Source organism: Perissodus microlepis, chromosome 8 (assembly GCF_051167445.1).
Source record: "Perissodus microlepis isolate ML-2025 ecotype Zambia chromosome 8, ASM5116744v1, whole genome shotgun sequence".
In the NCBI taxonomy this organism is placed as follows: domain Eukaryota; kingdom Metazoa; phylum Chordata; class Actinopteri; order Cichliformes; family Cichlidae; genus Perissodus; species Perissodus microlepis.
The window spans coordinates 25528394-25555967 of NC_140468.1; the positions used below are offsets into that span (position 1 = coordinate 25528394).

General features: G+C 39.8%; 1 protein-coding gene across 1 annotated transcript in view; it reads right to left on the reverse strand.

Moving 5' to 3' along the window:
• Positions 1 to 15957: 15957 nt before the first annotated feature.
• gas7b (growth arrest-specific 7b) overlaps positions 15958 to 27574 on the reverse strand; it is a 60574-nt gene continuing 48957 nt past the window's right edge. The window contains exons 10-14 of the mRNA XM_084938395.1: positions 25197 to 25325; positions 24530 to 24653; positions 18952 to 19031; positions 18167 to 18265; positions 15958 to 17740 (exon numbers count right to left, since the gene is read on the reverse strand). Of these exons, the coding sequence (XP_084794521.1) occupies positions 17627 to 17740; positions 18167 to 18265; positions 18952 to 19031; positions 24530 to 24653; positions 25197 to 25325 (546 nt within the window). The 3' untranslated portion in view covers positions 15958 to 17626. The remainder of the gene's footprint in view (positions 17741 to 18166; positions 18266 to 18951; positions 19032 to 24529; positions 24654 to 25196; positions 25326 to 27574) is intronic.

The following is a 27574-nucleotide window of genomic DNA, read 5'->3' on the forward strand; positions in this document are numbered from 1 at the left end:
ATATATATATATATATATATTTTTTTTTTTTTTTAATTTATTTATTTATTTTTTTCAAATATCTTTTATTAGAAGCAAGTATCACAGTTGTTGCAGGTTAATAGGACTTATGCCCCCTTTTCCTCTAAACAAAGCAAATAAAAAAATAAATAAACAGAAAACCAAAAAACAAATCCACCAATCGATGATTTAGATGGTATCTAAAGTAGACTTCAAGTCCATTGAAGTGAACCCAACATGTCTTAGAATCAGAGAGGAATTTTTTTTTTGTTGTTCTTAATTGCATTAAAGTTTTGTGGCAGTAGTTTAAAAGAAAATAAGTTTCTGTGGTAAAACCATCGAGTAACAAACTTTGCTGTGTCATTAAAACTGGCATTTCAGCACTGGCTTCCTTTATGGTGGCTATTTGTGTGGGGGTTTATTTTTATTTAATTTATTTGGGTATTAGACTTCCTACTAGAACAAAAATCAACACACATAAAACCATTATTTTATTTATAAATTAAACAAATTAGGATATTTTTTTTTAGAGGTTCATATAATAAAACTAATAAAGGTATAAAGTAGTGACGGGTCAGTCGCGAACTAAGAGCCGGGTCTTTGACGTGAACGATGCGAGCCGGCTCCTTATCGCGAGCCGTTGGGGTTTTTTCTTTCTTTCTCTCACCCTCTCCCTCGCACTTTTTTTCCGCTTCACTCCACATGCGAGCCTTGTACTTTACCCTGGGAAGGGGGGGAGGGGCGGTAGTTACACTCAGTAGCACAGGAACAGAGCGGGAGGGAGAGAGAGAGAAAGAGAGCCAGGGACAACAACGTCACATTAGAAAGGTATAGTAATCATCCACAACTATTTTCAGTTGTGGATGATAAAGGATTCAGAAAGTTTATTCATGAAGGCCCATATGACAGAGAATATGCATGTTCTTTTTGTTTTCATATTATAATTTATATTTAATTGTGTTGTGGTTTGCAGTGTTTTGTGTTGTTTCACTTTAAATTTGTAAAAGGAAAGAGCTGAAAATTTAAATAGTTAAAAGTTGAAATGTGAACAGTTGGTTTTTGTATTATATGATTTATTTATTACATTTTATGTGGAGTGAATAAAAAAAAGTATATTTACGGTGGTCCCTACAGACAAAGCACATACAAACTTCAAATCACGTACAAACTCTGAAGCACGTACAAACTCCAAAACACGTAAAAACACGTACAAACTCCAAAACAGGTAAAAACACGTACAAACTCCAAAACAGGTAAAAACAGGTAAAAACAGGTAAAAACTCCAAAACACGTAAAAACACGTAAAAACTCCAAAACACGTAAAAACACGTACAAACTCCAAAGCACGTAAAAACACGTACAAACTCCAAAACACGTACAAACTCCAAAACAGGTAAAAACACGTACAAACTCCAAAGCACGTTCAAACTCCAAAACACATAAAAACCCAGAAGCACATAAAAACTCAAAACACGTACAAAAGACAACAGAAGTGCTCCAGGATGCTAGGGGCAGTGTTGAGCTTTTGTTACCTAGTGGCTACACAAGCCAGCAAGTACCAACGACCGGATTTGGTGTGTGGTAATAACAGGTAAATTAACTTTTTTTTTTTTTTTTTTTTAATTATTTGACTATATATGAATGCTTGTGTATAAATACACAAACAATACACATATGCTTTCATGCTTTGAATTGTGTAATTTAAGTGATCTAGGTAGCTCTGTTTTGGAAGTTCAGTTCATGCTAGAAATGTGTTTTGGAGTTTGTATGTGCTTTTTGGAGTTTGTACGTGTTTTGTCTCTAGGGGGCACCGCATATATTTATATATAAACATATATAAATAAAACCACATTTTTTTTACATTAGTAATTCCTTTTGTGCATAATTTTATATTATTGTTAATAATAAATTAATTAAAGCAACAAAACAACTTGAACAGCCGGTTCGGAGCCGAAAGAGCCGGCTCTTTTTAGTGAGGCAATCCTAAAGAGCCGGTTCTCTAAAAAGAGCCGGAAATCCCATCACTAGTATAAAGGGCTTCAGAATTAAACAAAGGAATTTTTTACAGTGTTTTATTTAAAAATCTAAAAAGTCACATCATCACCTTCATCGTTTTGGTTACGGTTAGTTTTTGACATTTTAGCTGAAAAGCACTGCAATTTTACAATGTTGTACACAAACACGAATATTTCTGCCATGTTTAACGTATCCGTTAAATATCTGGCATGTGCACATTTGAGGATACCAAAGTTTCCTTACGTACACAAAGGGAACTCTGCCAGCTATCTAGTTTGGTTTAAATACAGCATCTTAAAACGATTGACATCAAACATAAAGTCAATATTTGACCAGGATCTGAGAAAAGAATAAAGTTTAACGTATCTTTCAAAGATCCTGAGAAGCCTCAGAGGTAGAACCAGAGGCTGAAAAAGCTGCCGTGGCTTCTGAGGAGCACATTAGGCTGTTCAAAAAGCAAGTCAATCCACTACAGACTTCCAAATCAAAATGTGCAACTTTACTGTACTGACATATATACAGGGTGGCTGAGGCTATTCCAGACATTTGTGCTTTAGCAGATATCCTTCTCTTTCTGTAAACATGCAGAGTTTATGGATCCAGCTTGCTAATCAAGCCTGCTAGCATTAGTATTTACACTTCCTGATTTCTTCGATTTTCAAATATTTGTCACACACTCATGTTTCAGATCAAACACAAGTGGACAAAAGTAACTGAAGTAAACAGAAAATACAGTTTTTACATGATTTCATTTATTAAGGAAAAAAGTAAACAAAAGCACCGGGGGCTACTTGAGATGGAGCGTTTTTCATACATTTCCAGGAAGGATGTTGTTCCTCTTAGTAAATAAGCTCATTATTTAAAATCTGCATTTTGTATTTATTCCGGCTCTATTTTTCCAATGTGATCATCAGGAATCAGGAAACTACTGTTTGTAGTCAAGATTTCCTTCATTTAAGCAAATCCGTGACAACCTTTAAGATAAATAAAGTTCAAACTGGCTGCAGTATTTATTAAACCATACATGCGAGAGGCTACAGGGAAGTTTTTGAGTCCGTACATAAGTGGTGACTTCAATATAAAACACTTTTTTTCATGATTATAAATGACTTCAGTCACTATCATAAAGTGTTGCTGGGTTGCTGTCAGCACATGGAGTAGTTTAGGCCATTAATGTCAGTGTATTTTCAGATTTCAAATGCATCTGTCTGAACTTTTCACTGACTAAACCTGTAACAAGACCTGACCAAATATGCTGTCGAATGTAAAAATATGTTTTTTAAGGAAATAAAATACCTTTTTTTCCCCATTAACTCTGTTTTCCTGCTTTTTTTCTTCATTTTTTGAAAACAAACAAACCACAAAGCAACGCATTGAGACATGAAATACGTATTTCCATTTTATTAATGAAAAATGACAACTTTTAGCTGTTAATGTACAAAAACATCTCATTTGTCTCTTTTTAGTAGCCAAGCAGTACTAAGCAGCAATACTGGAAAAGAACATTTGGTATGGCAGTTAGCTTCTGCAGTACGGTTACCAAATCCAACTGACGCAAATGATACATATTCCAAAACTATCACCACCGAAGCACTTCAACCTTACAGTACCATCTAAATGCAAAACATGTTGCAGCAGCACAGAGACTTTGAAGCTCAAGGGAGAGCCTTTTTTTAGATACCTGCAGATAAGAGAATATATCAGGAAATACGTACAGGGCTTTGAGAGTCTCAGCATTTCCAGTTTCGACAAGTGTCTCCATCACATCTGATCTTAAGTTCAATTCACAAACCAGAAACAAATCATATAAATAATATATATGTAGTGGCACACGTGGGTATCTGAAGTCATTTCCGGTGCTGTGGTTAAAAAAACGTTAGCTCCACCGTGAGAAAAACGCGTTATTTTCATCTGCATTTCAAAGAGCTGAACAGCTGCGCTGAATGACAGAAATGACAAAGTATTTTAAAAATCCACACGGCTGAAAACTTTCACGTATAGCTCGCTTTAACGTGACCACTCTGCTAGCCGAGTGAAGCTACACGCACATTTACGTTCCCGTCGCTTACCCGCCATCACGGACAGCCTGGTGACAGCACAAACTATAACGGAAGGGTTTTAAAAGTATTCCGTGTCGGTGACAGCAGTGGACGTGCAGGCTCCACGTGATCTCTCCCCGCGTTTCACATGTTTGTGTGACGCTGTTGCTAGGCATTCTTTTTAGAGGTGGGCGGGGCTTATAGGCATACGTCAAAGCGACTAAATACCGTCACGTCACAGGACGCACATCATTAAATAGGGGTTCTGCTACCAGGTACTGACATTCAGTTGAGTCCATGCATCGGAACCAGACACACGAGGTAAGAGAAAACACTAACACTAAAATGTATTCGGATGACATTAACGAAGCCACTGTGGGTCCCCTCGTAGATGGCTTTTTTGATCAACTAAACATGTCGCAGGTGCGATCCATGCTGGTTGGTCGCCCAGATGACTGCACTGTCCAGCTAATGTATCACATGGCTGCTCAGATGGTGCAGCTCTGCTCGGACTCTGCCACAGCAGTACTGCTGAAAAATTGTGTCCCACAAGAGCGATGCATCCACAGCCTCTTCAGAGAACTGGAGGGGCGCATCAGCTCGATTGCTTCCTCTCTCACCTCGGAGTCAGATCACGGAGCCAGTGAAGGCTTCATAAAAGAACTGATCTGGGTGTTGTTAGGGAGATTTGCACACTGCACATGCACCCAGTCAGACAGCCAGCAGGAAAATCAGAAAGTCCCACAGACAGAACAACCAGAGAAAGATCTGGAGTCCTCGCTGTCTGTGGAACCTTCACAAATGGCAAACACAGAAGGCTCAGAGGCTGAAAAAGCAGCCGTGGCTTCTGAGGAGCAGAAACCCTCCTCAGAGGCTGAAAAAGCAGCCGTGGCTTCTGAGGAGCAGAAACCCTCTGCGTCACCTCGAGGTGAAGCAGAGGGAAAAGGGCTCGTAAGCGCGCTCCTTCAGGCTGTCCTTTCCCGGGCTGCAAAAAAATCCAAAGCCTGCCCATCAGACTCCCTCCACCAGCACCTTTTAGATCAAATCTGCTCTGAAATAAAAACAGCAGATTTAACTTTATCACCAAAGGCCCTACAAGATCTTGCAAAGGTCATTTTCAAAGACTTTTGCAAGGAATCGGTCTCCAAACCAAAATACATCTTAACTCTATTGCAATTAGGAGAGCCAACAATTAACAAACTTTTCATCTCCGTCTTTAAGAAACACTTTGTAGCGTCCACACAGAAACTTGAGCCAGAGTCTTCTGAAATCAAAGCTCAGAAGCAGCTTTCAGTTGAAGTCTGTGTGGAAGAACTTGTCAGGCGTGCTTTCAAAAAGGCACGCGTTCTGTGTACAGATGACACAGTTTATGATATTACGAAACGTTTGTTCAAGAAAATCTGGGCTGATGTCCGACATATCGATTTTCAGCCCTCCTCGAAGTCTTTCAGAACCTTACACAAGGTCATTTACAAATCTCTCCTTAAAGAGTATAAGGACCCCGAGTGTGTCACGATTCTCTTTAACCTCGACCATGAAGTAGGTGAGCAAAGAATCATCGAAACCTTTAAAGAACATCTGATATCGGCAGCGTTGCCAGCAGGTCGCATCAGAAGGTTCTTCTCATTTCTGGGCCGGAAATTAGACATCACCCGCAGACAGTCGCGGGTGTTTCCCCTGTAAAAACAACAACAATTTGACATCGGCTGGCATCAAAGTGACTCTTAAATTGGCTAACAACAAACAATTCAAACAAGCCAATTTATTTAACATCCAATCGAGTCATTTTAAACACCCCTGGACCGGTTGCGGCAGATGACCGTCCCTCACTGAGCCTGGTTTTGCCGGAAGTTTCTCCCCGTTAAAAGGGAGTTTTTCTTCCCCACTGTCGCCAAGTGCTTGCTCAGAGGGAATTGTCCGATTATTGGGGTCTTGTTTCTAGTCAGTAAATTACTGACTAGAACACTCTAAATTATTGAACAAAAATCAGAAAATCTAATAAAATTCTAAAAGAAAAATCACACTCTGATTTCTGCTTGTTTTCACTGTCTGTTGGACGTGTGTGTGTGTGTGTATTCAGCTTTGACTGAACGTGTGTTGAGTAGTTGTCATTCAATCCAAACTGTTTTAGGTAGAAAATGCCGAGAACATCCTGTTGTGATATTTATTAGTGAGATTTCATCCATACAAAGTCGTACATTTACAAGAAAACATACATAAAGAGGTGCGCATAAGTGGAACAAACAGTCAACAGAATACATGAGATACACTTTCCTGTTTCAGCAGCCAAAACATTAAGCACAAAATTAATAGAAATAACCTCATTTAATAAAATGGATTGGAATGAGGTCTTTACAAAAAAACAAAAGGATATAAGTTTTAAGCTCAGGGGCCAGTCTGTGGAAAAAGAAATCCCCGAAAAGAGAAAACATCACACACAGTCTGAAGAAGCTGTGACCGCCGAGGAACAGAAACCTTCTGTGTCACCTCAAGTTTGGAGAAAGCACAAGAAGAGACACAGTCGTTCACTCTGCTGCAGCTTAAAACATTAAAATGTATTTGGACAATATTAACGCAGCCACTGTGGGTCCCCTCGTAGATGGCTTTTTTGATCAACTAAACATGTCGCAGGTGCGATCCATGCTGGCTGGTCGCCCAGATGACTGCATTGTCCAGCTAATGTCTCACATGGCTGCTCAGATGGTGCAGCTCTGCGCGGACTCTGCCACAGCAGTACTGCTGAAAAACTGTATCCCACAAGAGCGATGCATCCACAGCCTCTTCAGAGAACTGGAGGGGCGCATCGGCTCGATTGCTTCCTCTCTCACCCCGGAGTCAGATCACGGAGCCAGTGAAGGCTTCATAAAAGAACTTATCCAGGTGTTGTTAGGGAGATTTGCACACTGCACATGCACCCAGTCAGACAGCCAGCAGGAAAATCAGCAGGTCTCACAGACAGAACAACCAGAGAAAGATCTGGAGTCCTCGCTGTCTGTGGAACCTTCACAAATGGCAAACACAGAAGCCTCAGAGGTAGAACCAGAGGCTGAAAAAGCAGCCGTGGCTTCTGAGGAGCAGAAACCCTCTGCGTCACCTCGAGGTGAAGCAGAGAGAAAAGGGCTCGTAAGCACGCTCCTTCAGGCTGTCCTTTCCCAGGCTGCAAAAAAATCCAATGCCTGCCCATCAGACTCCCTCCACCAGCGCCTTTTAGATCAAATCTGCTCTGAAATAAAAAACAGCAGATTTGACTTTATCACCAAAGGCCCTACAAGATCTTGCAAAGGTCATTTTCAAAGACTTTTGTAAGGAAACGGTCTCCAAACCACAAAACATCTTAACTCTATTGAAATTAGGAGAGCCAACAGTGGACAAACTTTTCATCTCCATATTTAAGAAACACTTTGTAGCGTCCACACAGAAACTTGAGCCAGAGTCTTCTGAAATCAAAGCTCAGAAGCAGCTTTCAGTTGAAGTCTGTGTGGAAGAACTTGTCAGGCGTGCTTTCAAAAAGGCACGCGTTCTGTGCACAGATGACACAGTTTATGAAATTAAGAAACGTTTGTTGAAGAAAATCTAGGCACACACATTTTATATATATATATATATATATATATATATATATATATATATATATATATTTTTTTTTTTTTTTTTTCAAATATCTTTTATTAGAAGCAAGTATCACAGTTGTTGCAGGTTAATAGGACTTATGCCCCCTTTTCCTCTAAACAAAGCAAATAAAAAAATAAATAAACAGAAAACCAAAAAACAAATCCACCAATCGATGATTTAGATGGTATCTAAAGTAGACTTCAAGTCCATTGAAGTGAACCCAACATGTCTTAGAATCAGAGAGGAATTTTTTTTTTTGTTGTTCTTAATTGCATTAAAGTTTTGTGGCAGTAGTTTAAAAGAAAATAAGTTTCTGTGGTAAAACCATCGAGTAACAAACTTTGCTGTGTCATTAAAACTGGCATTTCAGCACTGGCTTCCTTTATGGTGGCTATTTGTGTGGGGGTTTATTTTTATTTAATTTATTTGGGTATTAGACTTCCTACTAGAACAAAAATCAACACACATAAAACCATTATTTTATTTATAAATTAAACAAATTAGGATATATTTTTTTAGAGGTTCATATAATAAAACTAATAAAGGTATAAAGTAGTGACGGGTCAGTCGCGAACTAAGAGCGTCTTTGACGTGAACGATGCGAGCCGGCTCCTTATCGCGAGCCGTTGGGGTTTTTTCTTTCTTTCTCTCACCCTCTCCCTCGCACTTTTTTTCCGCTTCACTCCACATGCGAGCCTTGTACTTTACCCTGGGAAGGGGGGGAGGGGCGGTAGTTACACTCAGTAGCACAGGAACAGAGCGGGAGGGAGAGAGAGAGAAAGAGAGCCAGGGACAACAACGTCACATTAGAAAGGTATAGTAATCATCCACAACTATTTTCAGTTGTGGATGATAAAGGATTCAGAAAGTTTATTCATGAAGGCCCATATGACAGAGAATATGCATGTTCTTTTTGTTTTCATATTATAATTTATATTTAATTGTGTTGTGGTTTGCAGTGTTTTGTGTTGTTTCACTTTAAATTTGTAAAAGGAAAAAGCTGAAAATTTAAATAGTTAAAAGTTGAAATGTGAACAGTTGGTTTTTGTATTATATGATTTATTTATTACATTTTATGTGGAGTGAATAAAAAAAGTATATTTACGGTGGCCCCTACAGACAAAGCACATACAAACTTCAAATCACGTACAAACTCTGAAGCACGTACAAACTCCAAAACACGTAAAAACACGTACAAACTCCAAAACAGGTAAAAACACGTACAAACTCCAAAACAGGTAAAAACACGTAAAAACAGGTAAAAACTCCAAAACACGTAAAAACTCCAAAACACGTAAAAACACGTACAAACTCCAAAGCACGTAAAAACACGTACAAACTCCAAAACACGTACAAACTCCAAAACACGTAAAAACACGTACAAACTCCAAAGCACGTAAAAACACGTACAAACTCCAAAACACGTAGAAACTCCAAAACAGGTAAAAACACGTACAAACTCCAAAGCACGTTCAAACTCCAAAACACATAAATACCCAGAAGCACATAAAAACTCAAAACACGTACAAAAGACAACAGAAGTGCTCCAGGATGCTAGGGGCAGTGTTGAGCTTTTGTTACCTAGTGGCTACACAAGCCAGGAAGTACCAACGACCGGATTTGGTGTGTGGTAATAACAGGTAAATTAATTTTTTTTTTTTTTTTTTTTAAATTATTTGACTATATATGAATGCTTGTGTATAAATACACAAACAATACACATATGCTTTCATGCTTTGAATTGTGTAATTTAAGTGATCTAGGTAGCTCTGTTTTGGAAGTTCAGTTCATGCTAGAAATGTGTTTTGGAGTTTGTATGTGCTTTTTGGAGTTTGTACGTGTTTTGTCTCTAGGGGGCACCGCATATATTTATATATAAACATATATAAATAAAACCACATTTTTTTTACATTAGTAATTCCTTTTGTGCATAATTTTATATTATTGTTAATAATAAATTAATTAAAGCAACAAAACAACTTGAACAGCCGGTTCGGAGCCGAAAGAGCCGGCTCTTTTTAGTGAGGCAATCCTAAAGAGCCGGTTCTCTAAAAAGAGCCGGAAATCCCATCACTAGTATAAAGGGCTTCAGAATTAAACAAAGGAATTTTTTACAGTGTTTTATTTAAAAATCTAAAAAGTCACATCATCACCTTCATCGTTTTGGTTACGGTTAGTTTTTGACATTTTAGCTGAAAAGCACTGCAATTTTACAATGTTGTACACAAACATGAATATTTCTGCCATGTTTAACGTATCCGTTAAATATCTGGCATGTGCACATTTGAGGATACCAAAGTTTCCTTACGTACACAAAGGGAACTCTGCCAGCTATCTAGTTTGGTTTAAATACAGCATCTTAAAACGATTGACATCAAACATAAAGTCAATATTTGACCAGGATCTGAGAAAAGAATAAAGTTTAACGTATCTTTCAAAGATCCTGAGAAGCCTCAGAGGTAGAACCAGAGGCTGAAAAAGCTGCCGTGGCTTCTGAGGAGCACATTAGGCTGTTCAAAAAGCAAGTCAATCCACTACAGACTTCCAAATCAAAATGTGCAACTTTACTGTACTGACATATATACAGGGTGGCTGAGGCTATTCCAGACATTTGTGCTTTAGCAGATATCCTTCTCTTTCTGTAAACATGCAGAGTTTATGGATCCAGCTTGCTAATCAAGCCTGCTAGCATTAGTATTTACACTTCCTGATTTCTTCGATTTTCAAATATTTGTCACACACTCATGTTTCAGATCAAACACAAGTGGACAAAAGTAACTGAAGTAAACAGAAAATACAGTTTTTACATGATTTCATTTATTAAGGAAAAAAGTAAACAAAAGCACCGGGGGCTACTTGAGATGGAGCGTTTTTCATACATTTCCAGGAAGGATGTTGTTCCTCTTAGTAAATAAGCTCATTATTTAAAATCTGCATTTTGTATTTATTCCGGCTCTATTTTTCCAATGTGATCATCAGGAATCAGGAAACTACTGTTTGTAGTCAAGATTTCCTTCATTTAAGCAAATCCGTGACAACCTTTAAGATAAATAAAGTTCAAACTGGCTGCAGTATTTATTAAACCATACATGCGAGAGGCTACAGGGAAGTTTTTGAGTCCGTACATAAGTGGTGACTTCAATATAAAACACTTTTTTTCATGATTATAAATGACTTCAGTCACTATCATAAAGTGTTGCTGGGTTGCTGTCAGCACATGGAGTAGTTTAGGCCATTAATGTCAGTGTATTTTCAGATTTCAAATGCATCTGTCTGAACTTTTCACTGACTAAACCTGTAACAAGACCTGACCAAATATGCTGTCGAATGTAAAAATATGTTTTTTAAGGAAATAAAATACCTTTTTTTCCCCATTAACTCTGTTTTCCTGCTTTTTTTCTTCATTTTTTGAAAACAAACAAACCACAAAGCAACGCATTGAGACATGAAATACGTATTTCCATTTTATTAATGAAAAATGACAACTTTTAGCTGTTAATGTACAAAAACATCTCATTTGTCTCTTTTTAGTAGCCAAGCAGTACTAAGCAGCAATACTGGAAAAGAACATTTGGTATGGCAGTTAGCTTCTGCAGTACGGTTACCAAATCCAACTGACGCAAATGATACATATTCCAAAACTATCACCACCGAAGCACTTCAACCTTAACAGTACCATCTAAATGCAAAACATGTTGCAACAGCACAGAGACTTTGAAGCTCAAGGGAGAGCCTTTTTTTAGATACCTGCAGATAAGAGAATATATCAGGAAATACGTACAGGGCTTTGAGAGTCTCCGCATTTCCAGTTTCGACAAGTGTCTCCATCACATCTGATCTTAAGTTCAATTCACAAACCAGAAACAAATCATATAAATAATATATATGTAGTGGCACACGTGGGTATCTGAAGTCATTTCCGGTGCTGTGGTTAAAAAAACGTTAGCTCCACCGTGAGAAAAACGCGTTATTTTCATCTGCATTTCAAAGAGCTGAACAGCTGCGCTGAATGACAGAAATGACAGAAATGACAAAGTATTTTAAAAATCCACACGGCTGAAAACTTTCACGTATAGCTCGCTTTAACGTGACCACTCTGCTAGCCGAGTGAAGCTACACGCACATTTACGTTCCCGTCGCTTACCCGCCATCACGGACAGCCTGGTGACAGCACAAACTATAACGGAAGGGTTTTAAAAGTATTCCGTGTCGGTGACAGCAGTGGACGTGCAGGCTCCACGTGATCTCTCCCCGCGTTTCACGTGTTTGTGTGACGCTGTTGCTAGGCATTCTTTTTAGAGGTGGGCGGGGCTTATAGGCATACGTCAAAGCGACTAAATACCGTCACGTCACAGGACGCACATCATTAAATAGGGGTTCTGCTACCAGGTACTGACATTCAGTTGAGTCCATGCATCGGAACCAGACACACGAGGTAAGAGAAAACACTAACACTAAAATGTATTCGGATGACATTAACGAAGCCACTGTGGGTCCCCTCGTAGATGGCTTTTTTGATCAACTAAACATGTCGCAGGTGCGATCCATGCTGGTTGGTCGCCCAGATGACTGCACTGTCCAGCTAATGTATCACATGGCTGCTCAGATGGTGCAGCTCTGCTCGGACTCTGCCACAGCAGTACTGCTGAAAAATTGTGTCCCACAAGAGCGATGCATCCACAGCCTCTTCAGAGAACTGGAGGGGCGCATCAGCTCGATTGCTTCCTCTCTCACCTCGGAGTCAGATCACGGAGCCAGTGAAGGCTTCATAAAAGAACTGATCTGGGTGTTGTTAGGGAGATTTGCACACTGCACATGCACCCAGTCAGACAGCCAGCAGGAAAATCAGAAAGTCCCACAGACAGAACAACCAGAGAAAGATCTGGAGTCCTCGCTGTCTGTGGAACCTTCACAAATGGCAAACACAGAAGGCTCAGAGGCTGAAAAAGCAGCCGTGGCTTCTGAGGAGCAGAAACCCTCCTCAGAGGCTGAAAAAGCAGCCGTGGCTTCTGAGGAGCAGAAACCCTCTGCGTCACCTCGAGGTGAAGCAGAGGGAAAAGGGCTCGTAAGCGCGCTCCTTCAGGCTGTCCTTTCCCGGGCTGCAAAAAAATCCAAAGCCTGCCCATCAGACTCCCTCCACCAGCACCTTTTAGATCAAATCTGCTCTGAAATAAAAACAGCAGATTTAACTTTATCACCAAAGGCCCTACAAGATCTTGCAAAGGTCATTTTCAAAGACTTTTGCAAGGAATCGGTCTCCAAACCAAAATACATCTTAACTCTATTGCAATTAGGAGAGCCAACAATTAACAAACTTTTCATCTCCATCTTCAAGAAACACTTTGTAGCGTCCACACAGAAACTTGAGCCAGAGTCTTCTGAAATCAAAGCTCAGAAGCAGCTTTCAGTTGAAGTCTGTGTGGAAGAACTTGTCAGGCGTGCTTTCAAAAAGGCACGCGTTCTGTGTACAGATGACACAGTTTATGATATTACGAAACGTTTGTTCAAGAAAATCTGGGCTGATGTCCGACATATCGATTTTCAGCCCTCCTCGAAGTCTTTCAGAACCTTACACAAGGTCATTTACAAATCTCTCCTTAAAGAGTATAAGGACCCCGAGTGTGTCACGATTCTCTTTAACCTCGACCATGAAGTAGGTGAGCAAAGAATCATCGAAACCTTTAAAGAACATCTGATATCGGCAGCGTTGCCTGCAGGTCGCATCAGAAGGTTCTTCTCATTTCTGGGCCGGAGATTAGACATCACCCGCAGACAGTCGCGGGTGTTTCCCCTGTAAAAACAACAACAATTTGACATCGGCTGGCATCAAAGTGACTCTTAAATTGGCTAACAACAAACAATTCAAACAAGCCAATTTATTTAACATCCAATCGAGTCATTTTAAACACCCCTGGACCGGTTGCGGCAGATGACCGTCCCTCACTGAGCCTGGTTCTGCCGGAAGTTTCTCCCCGTTAAAAGGGAGTTTTTCTTCCCCACTGTCGCCAAGTGCTTGCTCAGAGGGAATTGTCCGATTATTGGGGTCTTGTTTCTAGTCAGTAAATTACTGACTAGAACACTCTAAATTATTGAACAAAAATCAGAAAATCTAATAAAATTCTAAAAGAAAAATCACACTCTGATTTCTGCTTGTTTTCACTGTCTGTTGGACGTGTGTGTGTGTGTGTGTGTGTGTGTGTGTGTATTCAGCTTTGACTGAACGTGTGTTGAGTAGTTGTCATTCAATCCAAACTGTTTTAGGTAGAAAATGCCGAGAACATCCTGTTGTGATATTTATTAGTGAGATTTCATCCATACAAAGTCGTACATTTACAAGAAAACATACATAAAGAGGTGCGCATAAGTGGAACAAACAGTCAACAGAATACATGAGATACACTTTCCTGTTTCAGCAGCCAAAACATTAAGCACAAAATTAATAGAAATAACCTCATTTAATAAAATGGATTGGAATGAGGTCTTTACAAAAAACAAAAGGATATAAGTTTTAAGCTCAGGGGCCAGTCTGTGGAAAAAGAAATCCCCGAAAAGAGAAAACATCACACACAGTCTGAAGAAGCTGTGACCGCCGAGGAACAGAAACCTTCTGTGTCACCTCAAGTTTGGAGAAAGCACAAGAAGAGACACAGTCGTTCACTCTGCTGCAGCTTAAAACATTAAAATGTATTTGGACAATATTAACGCAGCCACTGTGGGTCCCCTCGTAGATGGCTTTTTTGATCAACTAAACATGTCGCAGGTGCGATCCATGCTGGCTGGTCGCCCAGATGACTGCATTGTCCAGCTAATGTCTCACATGGCTGCTCAGATGGTGCAGCTCTGCCATGTCTTAGCTCATGGCTTATTTTACAGCAGGAAAAGTCCATGCTGTCTGTGGAACCACAAATCCCAAAACTAGAAGAAGCCCCAGAGGTAGAACCAGAGCCTAAAGAAGCAGCCTTGGCCTCTGAGGAGCAGAAACCCTCTGTGTCACCTCAAAAATGTTGGTAAATTGTGAACACAGGAACAAATCAGATCGATTTTAGCTAACCAGCTGAAAATAAATAATAAAAAACCCACAACTATATGTGATGGGAGCACAATATTTGAGCCTGAAAGAATAAAAACCTCCAGGGACTTTTATTCAGACTGGAAATATTATATAGTCATAAAATATTTTCAATAAAAATGATGAGAAAAAATAATAATTCTAGAAAAAAACTGTAAAAATATAGACATTTCCTTCACTAGCTCAAACATCAAACAACATGTATGCTTTAAAGCATTAATATCAGCTCATCTCTGACAGCATGGTGGGAGTCTTCACTAATCCCATGCAAACATACACACATCTGGAACAATCCTGACATCCTACAAAACAATAATATCATAAACTTCCTAGACTGGAGTTCTCAAAACCCCCAAATGAATGAAATGAATCAACGAATTAATAAAATCCCTTCCTATTGTGAAATGGGAGGCGGATTTATCAGCTTTAACCAAAGAGGTCTGGTCTCAGATACATTGAAAAACCTTTAAAATGACTAGAAACCCCAATCTACAATTAATAGGGTACAAAGTCCTGCACAGTGTGCACTATACAGGCCAATGTATGTTGAGGATGGGTTTTATGCATAAATCCTAATGTAGTTCTAATAAAATATGACTATAAAATATAGAGCGTGTTTCATACATTTCCAGGAAGGTCGGGATAGCTTTGTTCCTCTCAGTAAACAAGGTCATCATTTAAAATCTGCATTTTGTATTTATTCTGGCTCTCTTTTTCCAATTCTACAATTTGTTTGATGATCTGAAACATGTAAGTGTGATCATCAGGAATCAGGAAACTACTGTTTGTAGTCAAGATTTCCTTCATTTAAGCAAATCCGTGACAACCTTTAAGATAAATAAGGTTCAAACTGGCTGCAGTATTTATTAAATCATACATGCGAGAGGCTATAGGGAATTTTTGAGTCCGTACATAAGTGGTGACTTAAATACAAAATACAGTTTTTCCTGATAAATGACTTCAGTCACTATCATAAAGTGTTGCTGGGTTGCTGTCAGCACATGGAGTAGTTTAGGCCATTAATGTCAGTGTATTTTCAGATTTCAAATGCATCTGTCTGAACTTTTCACTGACTAAACCTGTAACAAGACCTGACCAAATATGCTGTTGAATGTAAAAATATGTTTTTTAAGGAAATAAAATACCTTTTTTCCCATTAACTCTGTTTTCTTGCTTTTTTTTCCCTTCATTTTTTGGAAACAAACAAACCACAAAGCAACGTTTTGAGACATGAAATACGTATTTCCATTTTATTAATGAAAAATGACAACTTTTAGCTGTTAATGTACAAAAACATCTCATTTGTCTCCTTTTAGCAGTCAAGCAGTACTAAGCAGTAATACTGGACAAGAACATTTGGTATGGCAGTTAGCTTCTGCAGTACGGTTACCAAATCCAACTGAAGCAAATGATTCATATTCCAAAACTCTATCATACTGTTAGAGAGATGTTTTCTTGTGTATAAAGCACTTGTATGTTTAATATATTATCAGTACCAAATATCTACCGTATGGTTTTTGTAAAAATCTACTATTTAATCTATTTTACATTCTTTCCACTACGATCCCCTTTCAGAGCAAATCACCTTAAAACATATTTACACATATATGTCACAGTTATGCTTCATGAACATAACCAAAAACAAGTCTGTAGCAACTTGTGTTTAGATATCTTTGTATATGAACAGCAATTTACAGTAAAAGTTGATTAAAAATCATCTGAATGTAAAGTGCAACTGGCTGATTTAAAATTCTTATTAGAAATTTAAAAAAGGAGAAAATTAGATTTGTGAAGTGTTGCCAGATTTGGGATTTTAGTCCTCAGGAATTCACCGTTGGCTATTGCCCAACACCTAAGTGTGATGATCAGTTACTGCCAGTCATAGTTTAGGAATTGCAGCTTGTTGGTGGCAGTCTCATAAAGCATCTGATTTCCCACCATTTATTAACTGTGTCTGAATCTTTAATGGGATTCATATCCCCTGATTAAATTGTTTGGCTCGGGGTGTGTGTACAATAACAGAAGAGCCAAACTTTGAGGAACAGCACTTGGTGTGAAGTAAAATTTAGCTTGGCCTCATTAAATAAAGTCATTGTATGAAAAGAAGCCATCAGTTTCTGGTGGGTTTAGGTGGGAGGCTCGCATTGATTTTCCACAGAATGTGAGAGTCTGCAGATGTGGATCAACTGAACACTTGCGACAGCTGTGTTACAAAAGAGAAGCCTGCTTTTTTTTTTTACCATAGATTGAACCGAAGACCCACTATTAGAAAAAAAAAACTTTACCTTCAAACACCACTGCCATAATAAGCTGCATTTTGTTTTTAATTAAAATTAGATCTAGCAACAGTAACTAAAGGGTGGAGTCTAGCAAAGTCACCATGTACACACTGGAGACATTAAAGTACTTCATTCTGCTACAAAGTAACAGAGCAACTCTTTTTTTCTGAATGCAGTTTGCTTAGCAGCATTTGTTAAATCATTGCATTTCTGGAGTATTAGCATTACACTTCTGCCTAACATAAAGCTATTCAACACTTACAACATGTTGGTGCTTCTTAAACATTTGCCTCACCTAAGCATCCTTTACTAAAGAATATACATAAAGTTCCCATTCACTGTGCCGAGCAACAGCTTGTATAACACAAAACTATGACAGGTCTCGTCATCCCTCAAAAAACTCCCTCAGACACTGATATCATTGTCAGCAGGGGGGCTGTCAGGACGTAAAGAATAGCTCAGCACAAACTGACCGTCCCTCAGTCTGTTAGGAATCACATACAGATCAGTGTGTGCATGCGTGGGAGGGGGATGATCCCAGCACAGACTTCCTCTCCTCCGGCACGGAGCCTCGAGCTTGCTGTATCTGAGTTCATCAGATAGCGCCGATATCAGATCTCGATGTCCACTGGGCGAATTTCTCCAGTTTTATTCTCCCGTACCCACGTTTCTCTGTCTTTGGTTGGGTCCACACACTGCAGTAGCTGATCCACTGGCTCCATGGTCTGAAAGAACAAACAACAGCTGAAACGTCAAACAAGAAACTTTAGCCTCTTCTTCATGCTTCAGTCACTCAGAGAAAGCAGCTCTTTGCCTCCCTCTGCTGCTACTAGTGAGGTAACTATACAATCAGACTATTAGACCCTAAGTAATAGAACAAGCCCAGCAGAGGCCCTAGCCCTGAACCCAGGTATAATTTATTTGGGAAGCACAGATCACAGCTGGTACTATATAAATGAGTCCACCTCTCATATGCGTTGTAACTCCCATATGAATGGGGCCACCCCACCTCTTGCCCTATGCTAGCTGGGATAGACCCTGAGTTGGATAAGTGGAAGAGAACAGATGGATGGATGGATGGATGGATGAATGAATGACGCCTTGGTGTATACTACCTGTTGCTTACAAAAGACAGCAGACGTTGCACTTACACTTTGGTTGAACATGTCTGTCTCATGTCGAAGGGTGGTGTACTGGCAAAGATGCTGTCTGATCATCTCCACCCGCTCGACCTCCAGTCGTTCCAGCTCCTGAGAAAAAGATCAGTTTTAACAGCTGAGTCACAGAGAAGTTACCGAAACTCAGCATCAAGTGCAGTGCAGTGAATTCGCAAAACTCATTTGGAAATTCACTATTAAGGAAACTGAATGGAATGGATAAAAAGAAAAAAAAAAAGAGTAATTTCAGATCAAACTAGCACACAATGAACCACAAAACCCTGAAATAGACGTAAAAATGCAAAAAAAAAAAACAAACCCTTATATGCTGGGTATTAAAGGGTAATTAAAGTTAATACCCAACATTAATACTAACTTGTACCACAGGATGGTGTAATAAGTGACCATAATCTTTATTTAACCAGGCAAGTCATTAAGGGGCCTGTTTTTAATCACAATGGAGGCCTGGAAGTGGGCAAAAAAAAGTTTTTATATATAGCTAAAAGCACTGTATGAATGCTTGTGTGAATAAGACTTTGTAGTACAGAGCACTTTGCTCACATTGAGTTGAAAGGCACTATGGAAGCAGGAGTGCATTTAAAATGACATATTAGAAATAACCAATGGTAACATTTTACCCTTGGTGGTGAAAGTTTCAGTTAATTCTTCAGAAGGTAAATCCAAAAAGCACCTTTAAAGGTGTACAGACATTTTAAGTAATTGCAAAATATTACTTTGACTAAATTATGCTAACACATGTAAAGCTCATGCATTCTTACCAGGCTTGTGGTGACCATCTCTTCAAACCATTTGGACTGCGACTGATTATAAAGGTCGACACAGCGCATCAGATCATCTCCTGCCACAAAGAAGAAAAACAAGCCAATTAGCAACTTTTATTTTGAAAATCTATGCACTAATTTGGCTACAACAGCAAAAAACAAAACCCCAAAACAAAGCAAGCCCAAGCACTTCATTTGGTTCTAGCATTTTACATCCAGCAGATGGTGTTGCAACCAAGATATTCCCTCACAGCTGGGGCGTTCAAACAAAACATGCATGTACAGGGATGTTTTCTCATTACTCAGCTGATACAATTATTCCAGAACAGCACAGATAATCTAGACTGATAGAAGATTTCATTATGATACCATGAGCAATGAGAAAAGGAAAGGTCTAATCTGTTATTTCATTAATGTGTCTGCCTGCATCCAGCTGACAACAAAACAAACACTAATCATGTAGAAGATTAGATCAGAGAGGAAATGATGCTGAGTATTCTGTTCTTCATTCTTCTTCAGTCAACATGCGCTCATATATGTGCTACATTATGTTCACATTAGTGTCCTATTCCTCTCTTCAATGTGGCTGCTAAATATCTCACAGCCGAGCCAGTGTGGAGTAATATTTCTTACAGTATAATCAGTAGTACAGTGAAAGCAGAAGGGGATGGATGGATGGTTTCTTGGGGCAGACCTGGCCTATAAGCGTAGTCCACAAATTTTCAATTGGGATAACATCAAAGCTTTGGGAAGACCACTCCAGAAACTTAACTTGCTTCACTTAACATGATTGACGTGTGCTTAGTTTGATTTTCCAGTTGGACCATCCAACTGTTTCAACCATGTAGTAATTCATTTAAGGTGAAGCTGAAGAATTTGGAACTAGTTCTTTATAAATCACAGGTACTTTATGCAATATATCAGTATAGAGAACATTTATATCCAAATCTGGTTTATATGTCTTCCCTCTTGCCTGGACTCATATTTACCCACCTAGATTGTTTTGGTATGAACCCAGTTATGAGTTAAGGCTTTAGTTTAGTTTAGAAGACATATCTCTACAGCTGATATCTCCAAAACTGAACAACTCTTTCAAAATATTCTAAAAGGACGAAAAGAAATACAGGCCATAAGAAAGCTGTAATAAACTGCTCCTTTTGTGTACAATGCCTCCATATATATGGATCTTGAAATGTTCTAGCACTTCTTAAAGTTCTTGCTGCTGCAGCAGAATTTACAGTAAACAGGGTTTTCTCTCACTTCAGCTCAGAATGGCTTCTATAAATAAACAGAGAAAAAAATGAGAAGCACATGCGCATAAGCCCTCCAAGAAAAAAAGAGACTCTAAGAACAAATATATATATATATATATATATACATAAAAATAAAGTAATGGACTCTATAAAAGGGTGATCACAGCTTCAGATGGTTGATTTAAACTGTAAGGAAATCCCTGCTATCACTGCTGTGTGAAATCCAATGCAGTGAGAGCGATAATGAGACTTTGTTATAAGCAGACAGATGCCATGCTTTATTTGTTTTGGCATCAGACTCCTTTCTGCTTCCCTCACACTGCAGTCATCATCATTGGCAGCCAGACACCACGAGCACTGTCAACAACTGCCGCTTTTTCTTTTTTACCTGGTTGCATAAGCAACAGAGGAGGGATCGCTCTGTGTGTGTGTGTGTCATGAGTCACGTGTGGTCATGCCTGGTTGGCCCATGACATCACACTTTGGTGGTTTACATTGTTGGCTCTTAGCCTGTCACTTTCCTCAGGTGGCACAGCTAGTAAAAACTTTTATAATCATCAATCTGCTGCAGCTACTTTTCCACTCTGGCTCTTTTCCACCTCCCGCCCTTCTAACATGCACATGTGCTTTCACTATTTTCAGTGGCTTACGATCCATTGTTCACTCAATGTGACATAATGTTTTGTTTGTGAGGAGCAGTGGATGAACCCTTTTACCCTAGTAAAAAAAACAACAACACAGGTAATGGAGACTACAGCATTGCACCATATATGTATTGTTACACAGCTGAATGCAAAGGTGCCCAGTTGCTCTACTTTTACTCTTTATAACTGGCAAAAAAACTTTAAATAGAGGTATTCATATCGTTTATAAATACTGAAGTTATATTGAAATGATAAACCAAATACTGAAACCAGTGAGGACACCTTGGATAATCTTCCCAACTGAAACCTAGAATGGCCAACATTTACAAAATGGGGCTAAAAATTGATTTTATATAACCTGAAACAAGTGACTAAGACTATGAACTCACCACTAACATGTTTACTGAGGTCAAGTCCCAAGGCCATTTTCCCACAGACTTCTAAAGGACCGGAAGTCTTTTGCAACTGCAACCAGAGCCCCCCACCCTTCACCCACCCATCCCCTCACTGTTGTCATAAAAAGAATGCAGGTTTAAGGCCCTTCCACGCTGGCTTTGCTTTTCAAAAGCTGAAGCTAAGTACATCTTTTATACAATCTATGATTATTCTATTGCTGAAAATAGTTCACAGGAAATGCATGTAACATTCGTTCAAATTTAGAATACTCAGCTTCTTTCTGAAACTGCAGATTGATTAATTCATTATTTCAGCACAATCATCAGCATTGGCAGTATTGTCTGTCTTCCTAAATCCTGCTTAGTGCCCCAAAGAACATAATATATCCTTTATTCTTGCCCACTTCAAAGCAGTGAGAAGAAACAGACACCTCATATAATCAAACAATGCAACAAAATTGTTTCTTTAGCAAGATTTGAAAAACTGCACAGGTTGTCAGGATACAGCAGGGCAAACAGTGGAAGGATGGTACATCTCCCAGCCCAAGGACCACGGAGTTGAGCATAATTTATGATGTCCATATCAGCGACATAGAGGGATTTTCACTGACGTATTTTGCACACACCGCCTCATTGACAGTAAACACTGCAGAGATGCGGACTGCCTTTGCGATACCCAACCTCAAGCACAGAAGTAGAGAAGTTTTTGGGACCACTTTTCTCTTTTCCAGTCTATTAGGAAAATATATGTTGGGGGGGGGGGTGTCTCCCAGTCTGGGTTGCAGCACTGAGAGCTCATGACTCATGCAAAAAGACAAACAGAATCCCGGTTCATAGGCCAGCTCAAGTGAAGGGCTAAAGAAACACTGAAGGAGGATTCAGATTTCATGTTCAGTAAGTTAGCTATTTACAGGGTCTACACTTTTACATGCAGGCACTGGACGGTCTCCAGAGGGTCTCCAGAAATAATAATTATGCAAAAGACAAACGCCTTGTGCTTATTTAATACAACGCTTTTCTAACTGCATAAAGTCGACTAATTATTTCTCTTATTTAGAATTAGCATGTTATCTGACTGGAACCCATTATTAGATTCACTTATTTAATCTAAATTCTATTAACACTATTTCTGAACCTATTAATGCTCCAACCTGTGGCTGCTAACTAAGGAATGGGAGAGGACTGAAATTAATCATGAAAGAAACTTCTGTGCCAAAGATAAATAGATTCACAGCGGCAGACGATATGAAATGTTGACAGAATGTTTATTTACATTCAGATACTTCAGAACTCATGGCTGACCTGATTAATTTACTGATACGAACAGAATTTAAATGTATGTTCACATTTGCACACAATGACAAGTAGACCTGCATTTGTCAAACTGTGTGAGACCTGCTGTCGGTGTAATTTATTCTTTTAAGCTCGGGTCCTCTACCAGAGGCCTGGGAGCTTGAGGGTCCTGCGCAGTATCTCAGCTGTTCCTAGGACTGTGCTCTTCTGGACAGAGATCTCCGATGTTGTTCCCGGTATCTGCTGGAGCCACTCGCCTAGCTTGGGAGTCACCGCACCTAGTGCTCCGATTACCACGGGGACCACCGTCACCTTCACCCTCCACATCCTCTCGAGCTCTTCTCTGAGCCCTTGGTATTTCTCCAGCTTCTCGTGTTCCTTCTTCCTGATATTGCTGTCATTCGGAACCGCTACATCGATCACTACGGCCGTCTTCTTCTGTTTGTCTACCACCACTATGTCCGGTTGGTTAGCCACCACCATTTTGTCCGTCTGTATCTGGAAGTCCCACAGGATCTTAGCTTGGTCATTCTCCACCACCCTTGGGGGCATCTCCCATTTTGACCTCGGGACTTCCAGGTTATACTCGGCACAGATGTTCCTGTACACTATGCCGGCCACTTGGTTATGGCGTTCCATGTATGCCTTGCCTGCTAGCATCTTGCACCCTGCTGTTATGTGCTGGATTGTCTCTGGAGCATCTTTACACAGCCTGCACCTGGGGTCTTGCCTGGTGTGATAGACCCCAGCCTCTATGGATCTTGTACTCAGAGCTTGTTCTTGTGCTGCCATGATTAGTGCCTCTGTGCTGTCTTTCAGTCCAGCTTTGTCCAGCCACTGGTAGGATTTCTGGATGTCAGCCACCTCCTCTATCTGCCGGTGGTACATACCGTGCAGGGCCCTGTCCTTCCATGATGGTTCCTCGTCTCCCTCCTCTTTCTTGGGTTTCTGCTGCCTGAGGTATTCACTGAGCACTCGGTCAGTTGGGGCCATCTTCCCAATGTATTCTTGGATGTTTGTTGTCTCATCCTGGACTGTGGTGCTGACACTCACCAGTCCCCGGCCCCCTTCCTTCCGCTTAGCGTACAGCCTCAGGGTGCTGGACTTGGGGTGAAACCCTCCATGCATGGTAAGGAGCTTTCTTGTCTTTATGTCAGTGGCTTCTATCACCTCCTTTGGCCAGCCTATTACCCCAGCAGGGTACCTGATCACGGGCAGGGCGTAGGTGTTGATGGCCCGGATCTTGTTCTTACCGTTCAGCTGACTCCTCAGGACTTGCCTGACCCTCTGCAGGTACTTGGTGGTTGCAGCCTTTCTAGCGGCCTCTTCATGGTTCCCATTCGCCTGCGGGATCCCCAGGTACTTGTAACTGTCCTCTATGTCTGCAATGTTGCCTTCTGGTAGTTCAATCCCCTCAGTTCTGACTACCTTCCCTCTCTTCGTTACCATTCGACTACACTTCTCCAGTCCGAACGACATTCCAATGTCATTGCTGTATAGCCTGGTAGTGTGGATCAGTGAATCGATGTCTCGTTCACTCTTGGCATACAGCTTGATGTCATCAAGCTGTATATGTATATATGTATACATATGTATATATATGTATACATACATATATATACATATGTATATATAACATAACATCAGTGTAGAATAGGAAGTTGAGAAGACTCAACAAAGTCTTTTAGCACTGGTTTGGATCCATTTCCTTATCCAGTAAATTTCTGCTGAAGTAAGTTTAGTTTGAAAACAGATGTTGTGCACATACGGTCATAGTGGTTCTTAGAACATTTTGACAGATTTGTTTAAACTACATAATTTTAAACCTAGAAATTTAGAATTTGCATGCAGTACCATTAAAGTCGAGAAACAGCGACCAGCGGTGAATGTTTCACAGCCACATGAGAGGGTACAGAGTAAACAACAAATACCTCAGTGAAAGTGTGACCCTATAAAGACCCATGGTTTGACCTTTGCCCCATGCTCTGACCTGCTTGTGTGGATTTCCTGCGGGCTTTTTTGATGTCTTCTTCAATCTTGTTGCTGAGTTTGATCTCCAGCTGCTGCGTCTTTAGCTCCAACTCTTTCTGCCTGTCAGACAGAGCTTTACGAGCCTGCCAGAGATAAGAGTCTGAAGTAAAGACTTGCTTTCACAAAACAATCTGAATTTCTGGCTGAGCTTCAGGCAGCAAACGTTTTCCTTTAAACAATATGCAACATCACACTAACACGATAAAATAACGTTACAGTCTTCTTCAATTCACCACAGTGATAATGCTGTCTGCACCATTCATGCATCATTCAGTGTTAAAGCTTTCTTTTGACAGCCAACAATGTCAGTAACTTATTTGCAGTCCTGCTTTAAATGCTCAGTCACCCATCAGATTACTTTATTTGAGAGAAACTGCTGAGTCCTTTCTCAGCATGATCGCTGATCATAAAGACACTGACAGATGATGTTAGACGAGCTTTACCCAGTTGCTTTCTATTGTATATATAAACAAAGACAAAATATCCAACAGATGAGAAACAGCCATCTGCTTATAGAAGAAATGTGGAATTATAATCAGCAGTGAGATGATTCCCTAAATAGTTTATACTGCCATATGAAATAATATAACGTACATGAGTTCTTATATTTGTATGAGTTTGGATACCTTCTCCACAGCCGCATAGCGGCCAACCATCTGCTTCCGTAGGTCGGCGATGTGGTGGTCGAGCCTCTTCATGTCCTTCTTAAAGTTTTCCCTGAAGGTCAGGAAGGGCTTCTCCACTTCACTCTGGAGCTGCTCAAAGAAAACAACACATACTGAATACTGATTTTTTTCTGTGCAGAAAAAAAAATGATGAAAAGCTAGTTTCAGGCAAGCGTTTGTCAGTAAAACATGACTGGCCATTGCTATAATAGAAAAATAGCCCTTTATTGTCATTGTACATGTACAATGCTCTACACCAACTGTGCCGTAATAACATATAGACAGCAGACAGCAGGAATAAATAGCAAACAGGAGAAATACTGACTGCAGCTTTCCTGCTATGACAGAATTGTTTCATTATTGATTATGGTTCCTTTAACTTACAGTTCCAAAATTTCTGAATATCTTTTTCTTTGAGATAAAAAGGTGAGAGGCACAGACATTAGCCAAAAGTTTTGCTAGTGGCTAATTAGCCAAATATTTGCACTGTTGGCTAGTCAAAAACAGTTTAGCATTCCTATACTTTGGTTTGTTGAATCAACAACACACCACAGAAAATGTAAGTGAGGAAGATTATTCACAGAAGGAGAAAGTCTCCCGGGAGTGGACATCCCAGCAAATTCCCACAAACCTCAATAAGCTAAAGCAACGTTTCAAATAAGAGTGGGCTAAAGTTCCTCCACAATGATGTGAGAGACTCATAAAGTCAAACAGAAAAGGCTTACTTCACTTTATTGCAGGTACAAATGCTTCTACAAGCTACCGAATCACATGATGCACTTAATATTTCACACCATCTGCTTCTGCATTTATACTTAGTTGCTGTTAAATGAATAAAGATAGTGTAATATGTCATTTGTTGTCGGTCATTTGAGGTTGTTTTTACATGTCCTTTTTTTTTTTTAACATGACCGTATTTACAAAATAACGCATAGAAAAGTCATTAAGCCACTCAGGTCCATTGTATGTCCTGACACTGATAAAAAATAGAGCCATGTTTGGTCTCATTTAGCACTTCGTGACTTATAGTGTTCACTACTCAAAACCATGTGGTACTTTGATTGGTTTCAGAATTCTGGTAGCTGAAGGGGAAAACAAATGTGTCAGGCAGATTTATGCATTGAATAACAAATACAGCGACTGTTAATGCACATTAAGAGAAGTTTCAATAAAATGACTTCTTCTTCAAGAGCAACTCAGGTTTATAGAGTTTAGATTACAGTAATGCTAGTGATTAATCACAAAGGGACACCCTTTAATCACCTCTCTGTTTATCAGATTTAATTATCCAGAACCTTAATTAGCTCCATTCGCTCTGGTTGCATTCCATATATCATGTCATCATCTTCTGACACTGAGCTATTTTAGATCACAAATGCTTTGATATGAAGGAGCCAAGCAAAAACCAGAATCTCAGTTGTTATCATTCATTTGCTTCTCTTTTTGCTTGATCCTTTATTGGTAAAGTGGCTTTTAAAGTTAACAGCACATCTTCCAGATCCAAGTTTCTGACAAGGCCATATTATTTTTGAATGCCAGCAGCAGGCCCGTCACTGGTAATATGCAATGTGGTGTCCTGTCCCAGCTGTCAGTGATGAATGAGATGTGCAGCTCCTTCCTGCAATCACACCGTCATTCAAAATTCATTTCCACTTAAACCCTTCCTTCTCCTCCAAGAACCTGGAAAAGTGCCGCACATCTGTGCATCCCTGGAGGATAACATCACCGATTCCATTTCCTCCATCACTCCAGCTGGAATCCTGGCCTCTGTCTTTTGTCTCCCCCTCTTTCCTTCGACATCAAACATCGAAAACGACCTGAAAATGAAGAGCGCTAGCTGGCCCCTTGAAGACTTTGAAAGCATTACTGAGTTCTTAAGACAGAAGATGCCTCGCTCATAAATCATCTGCTACCGGTTCCCGCAGCCTTTCTGCTTGAGGGGAAATCGCGATTAAAAATAATTTTTAAAATAAATCAATAAATAAAATGTTGAGTCAAAGCCTCTGTGTCACACACATGTGCTTCAGCCCACAGAGCCATCAGGAAGCCCTTTACTCTATGTCACTGCATTAGAAGGCAGCCTGTCTGCCTAGTGAGTCACATGTGCTGTAGGCTGCAGTACCCGCAGCCAATTTGGACGTACTGTAAAACCAAGCAGCAGCGACCGTCCGGAGTGATCAGCCAATAAAATACAGCGTGACCTCTTCATCATAAGGCTTAAAGAGGTTAAACAACTGGAAGCATTAGTCCACCTGATAAAACATCCCCCAGTTTATTCAGTAACTGTAAGGTGAAATAAGAGCCTTGGCTCTATGAATAAGAGACACTCACAGGCAGAT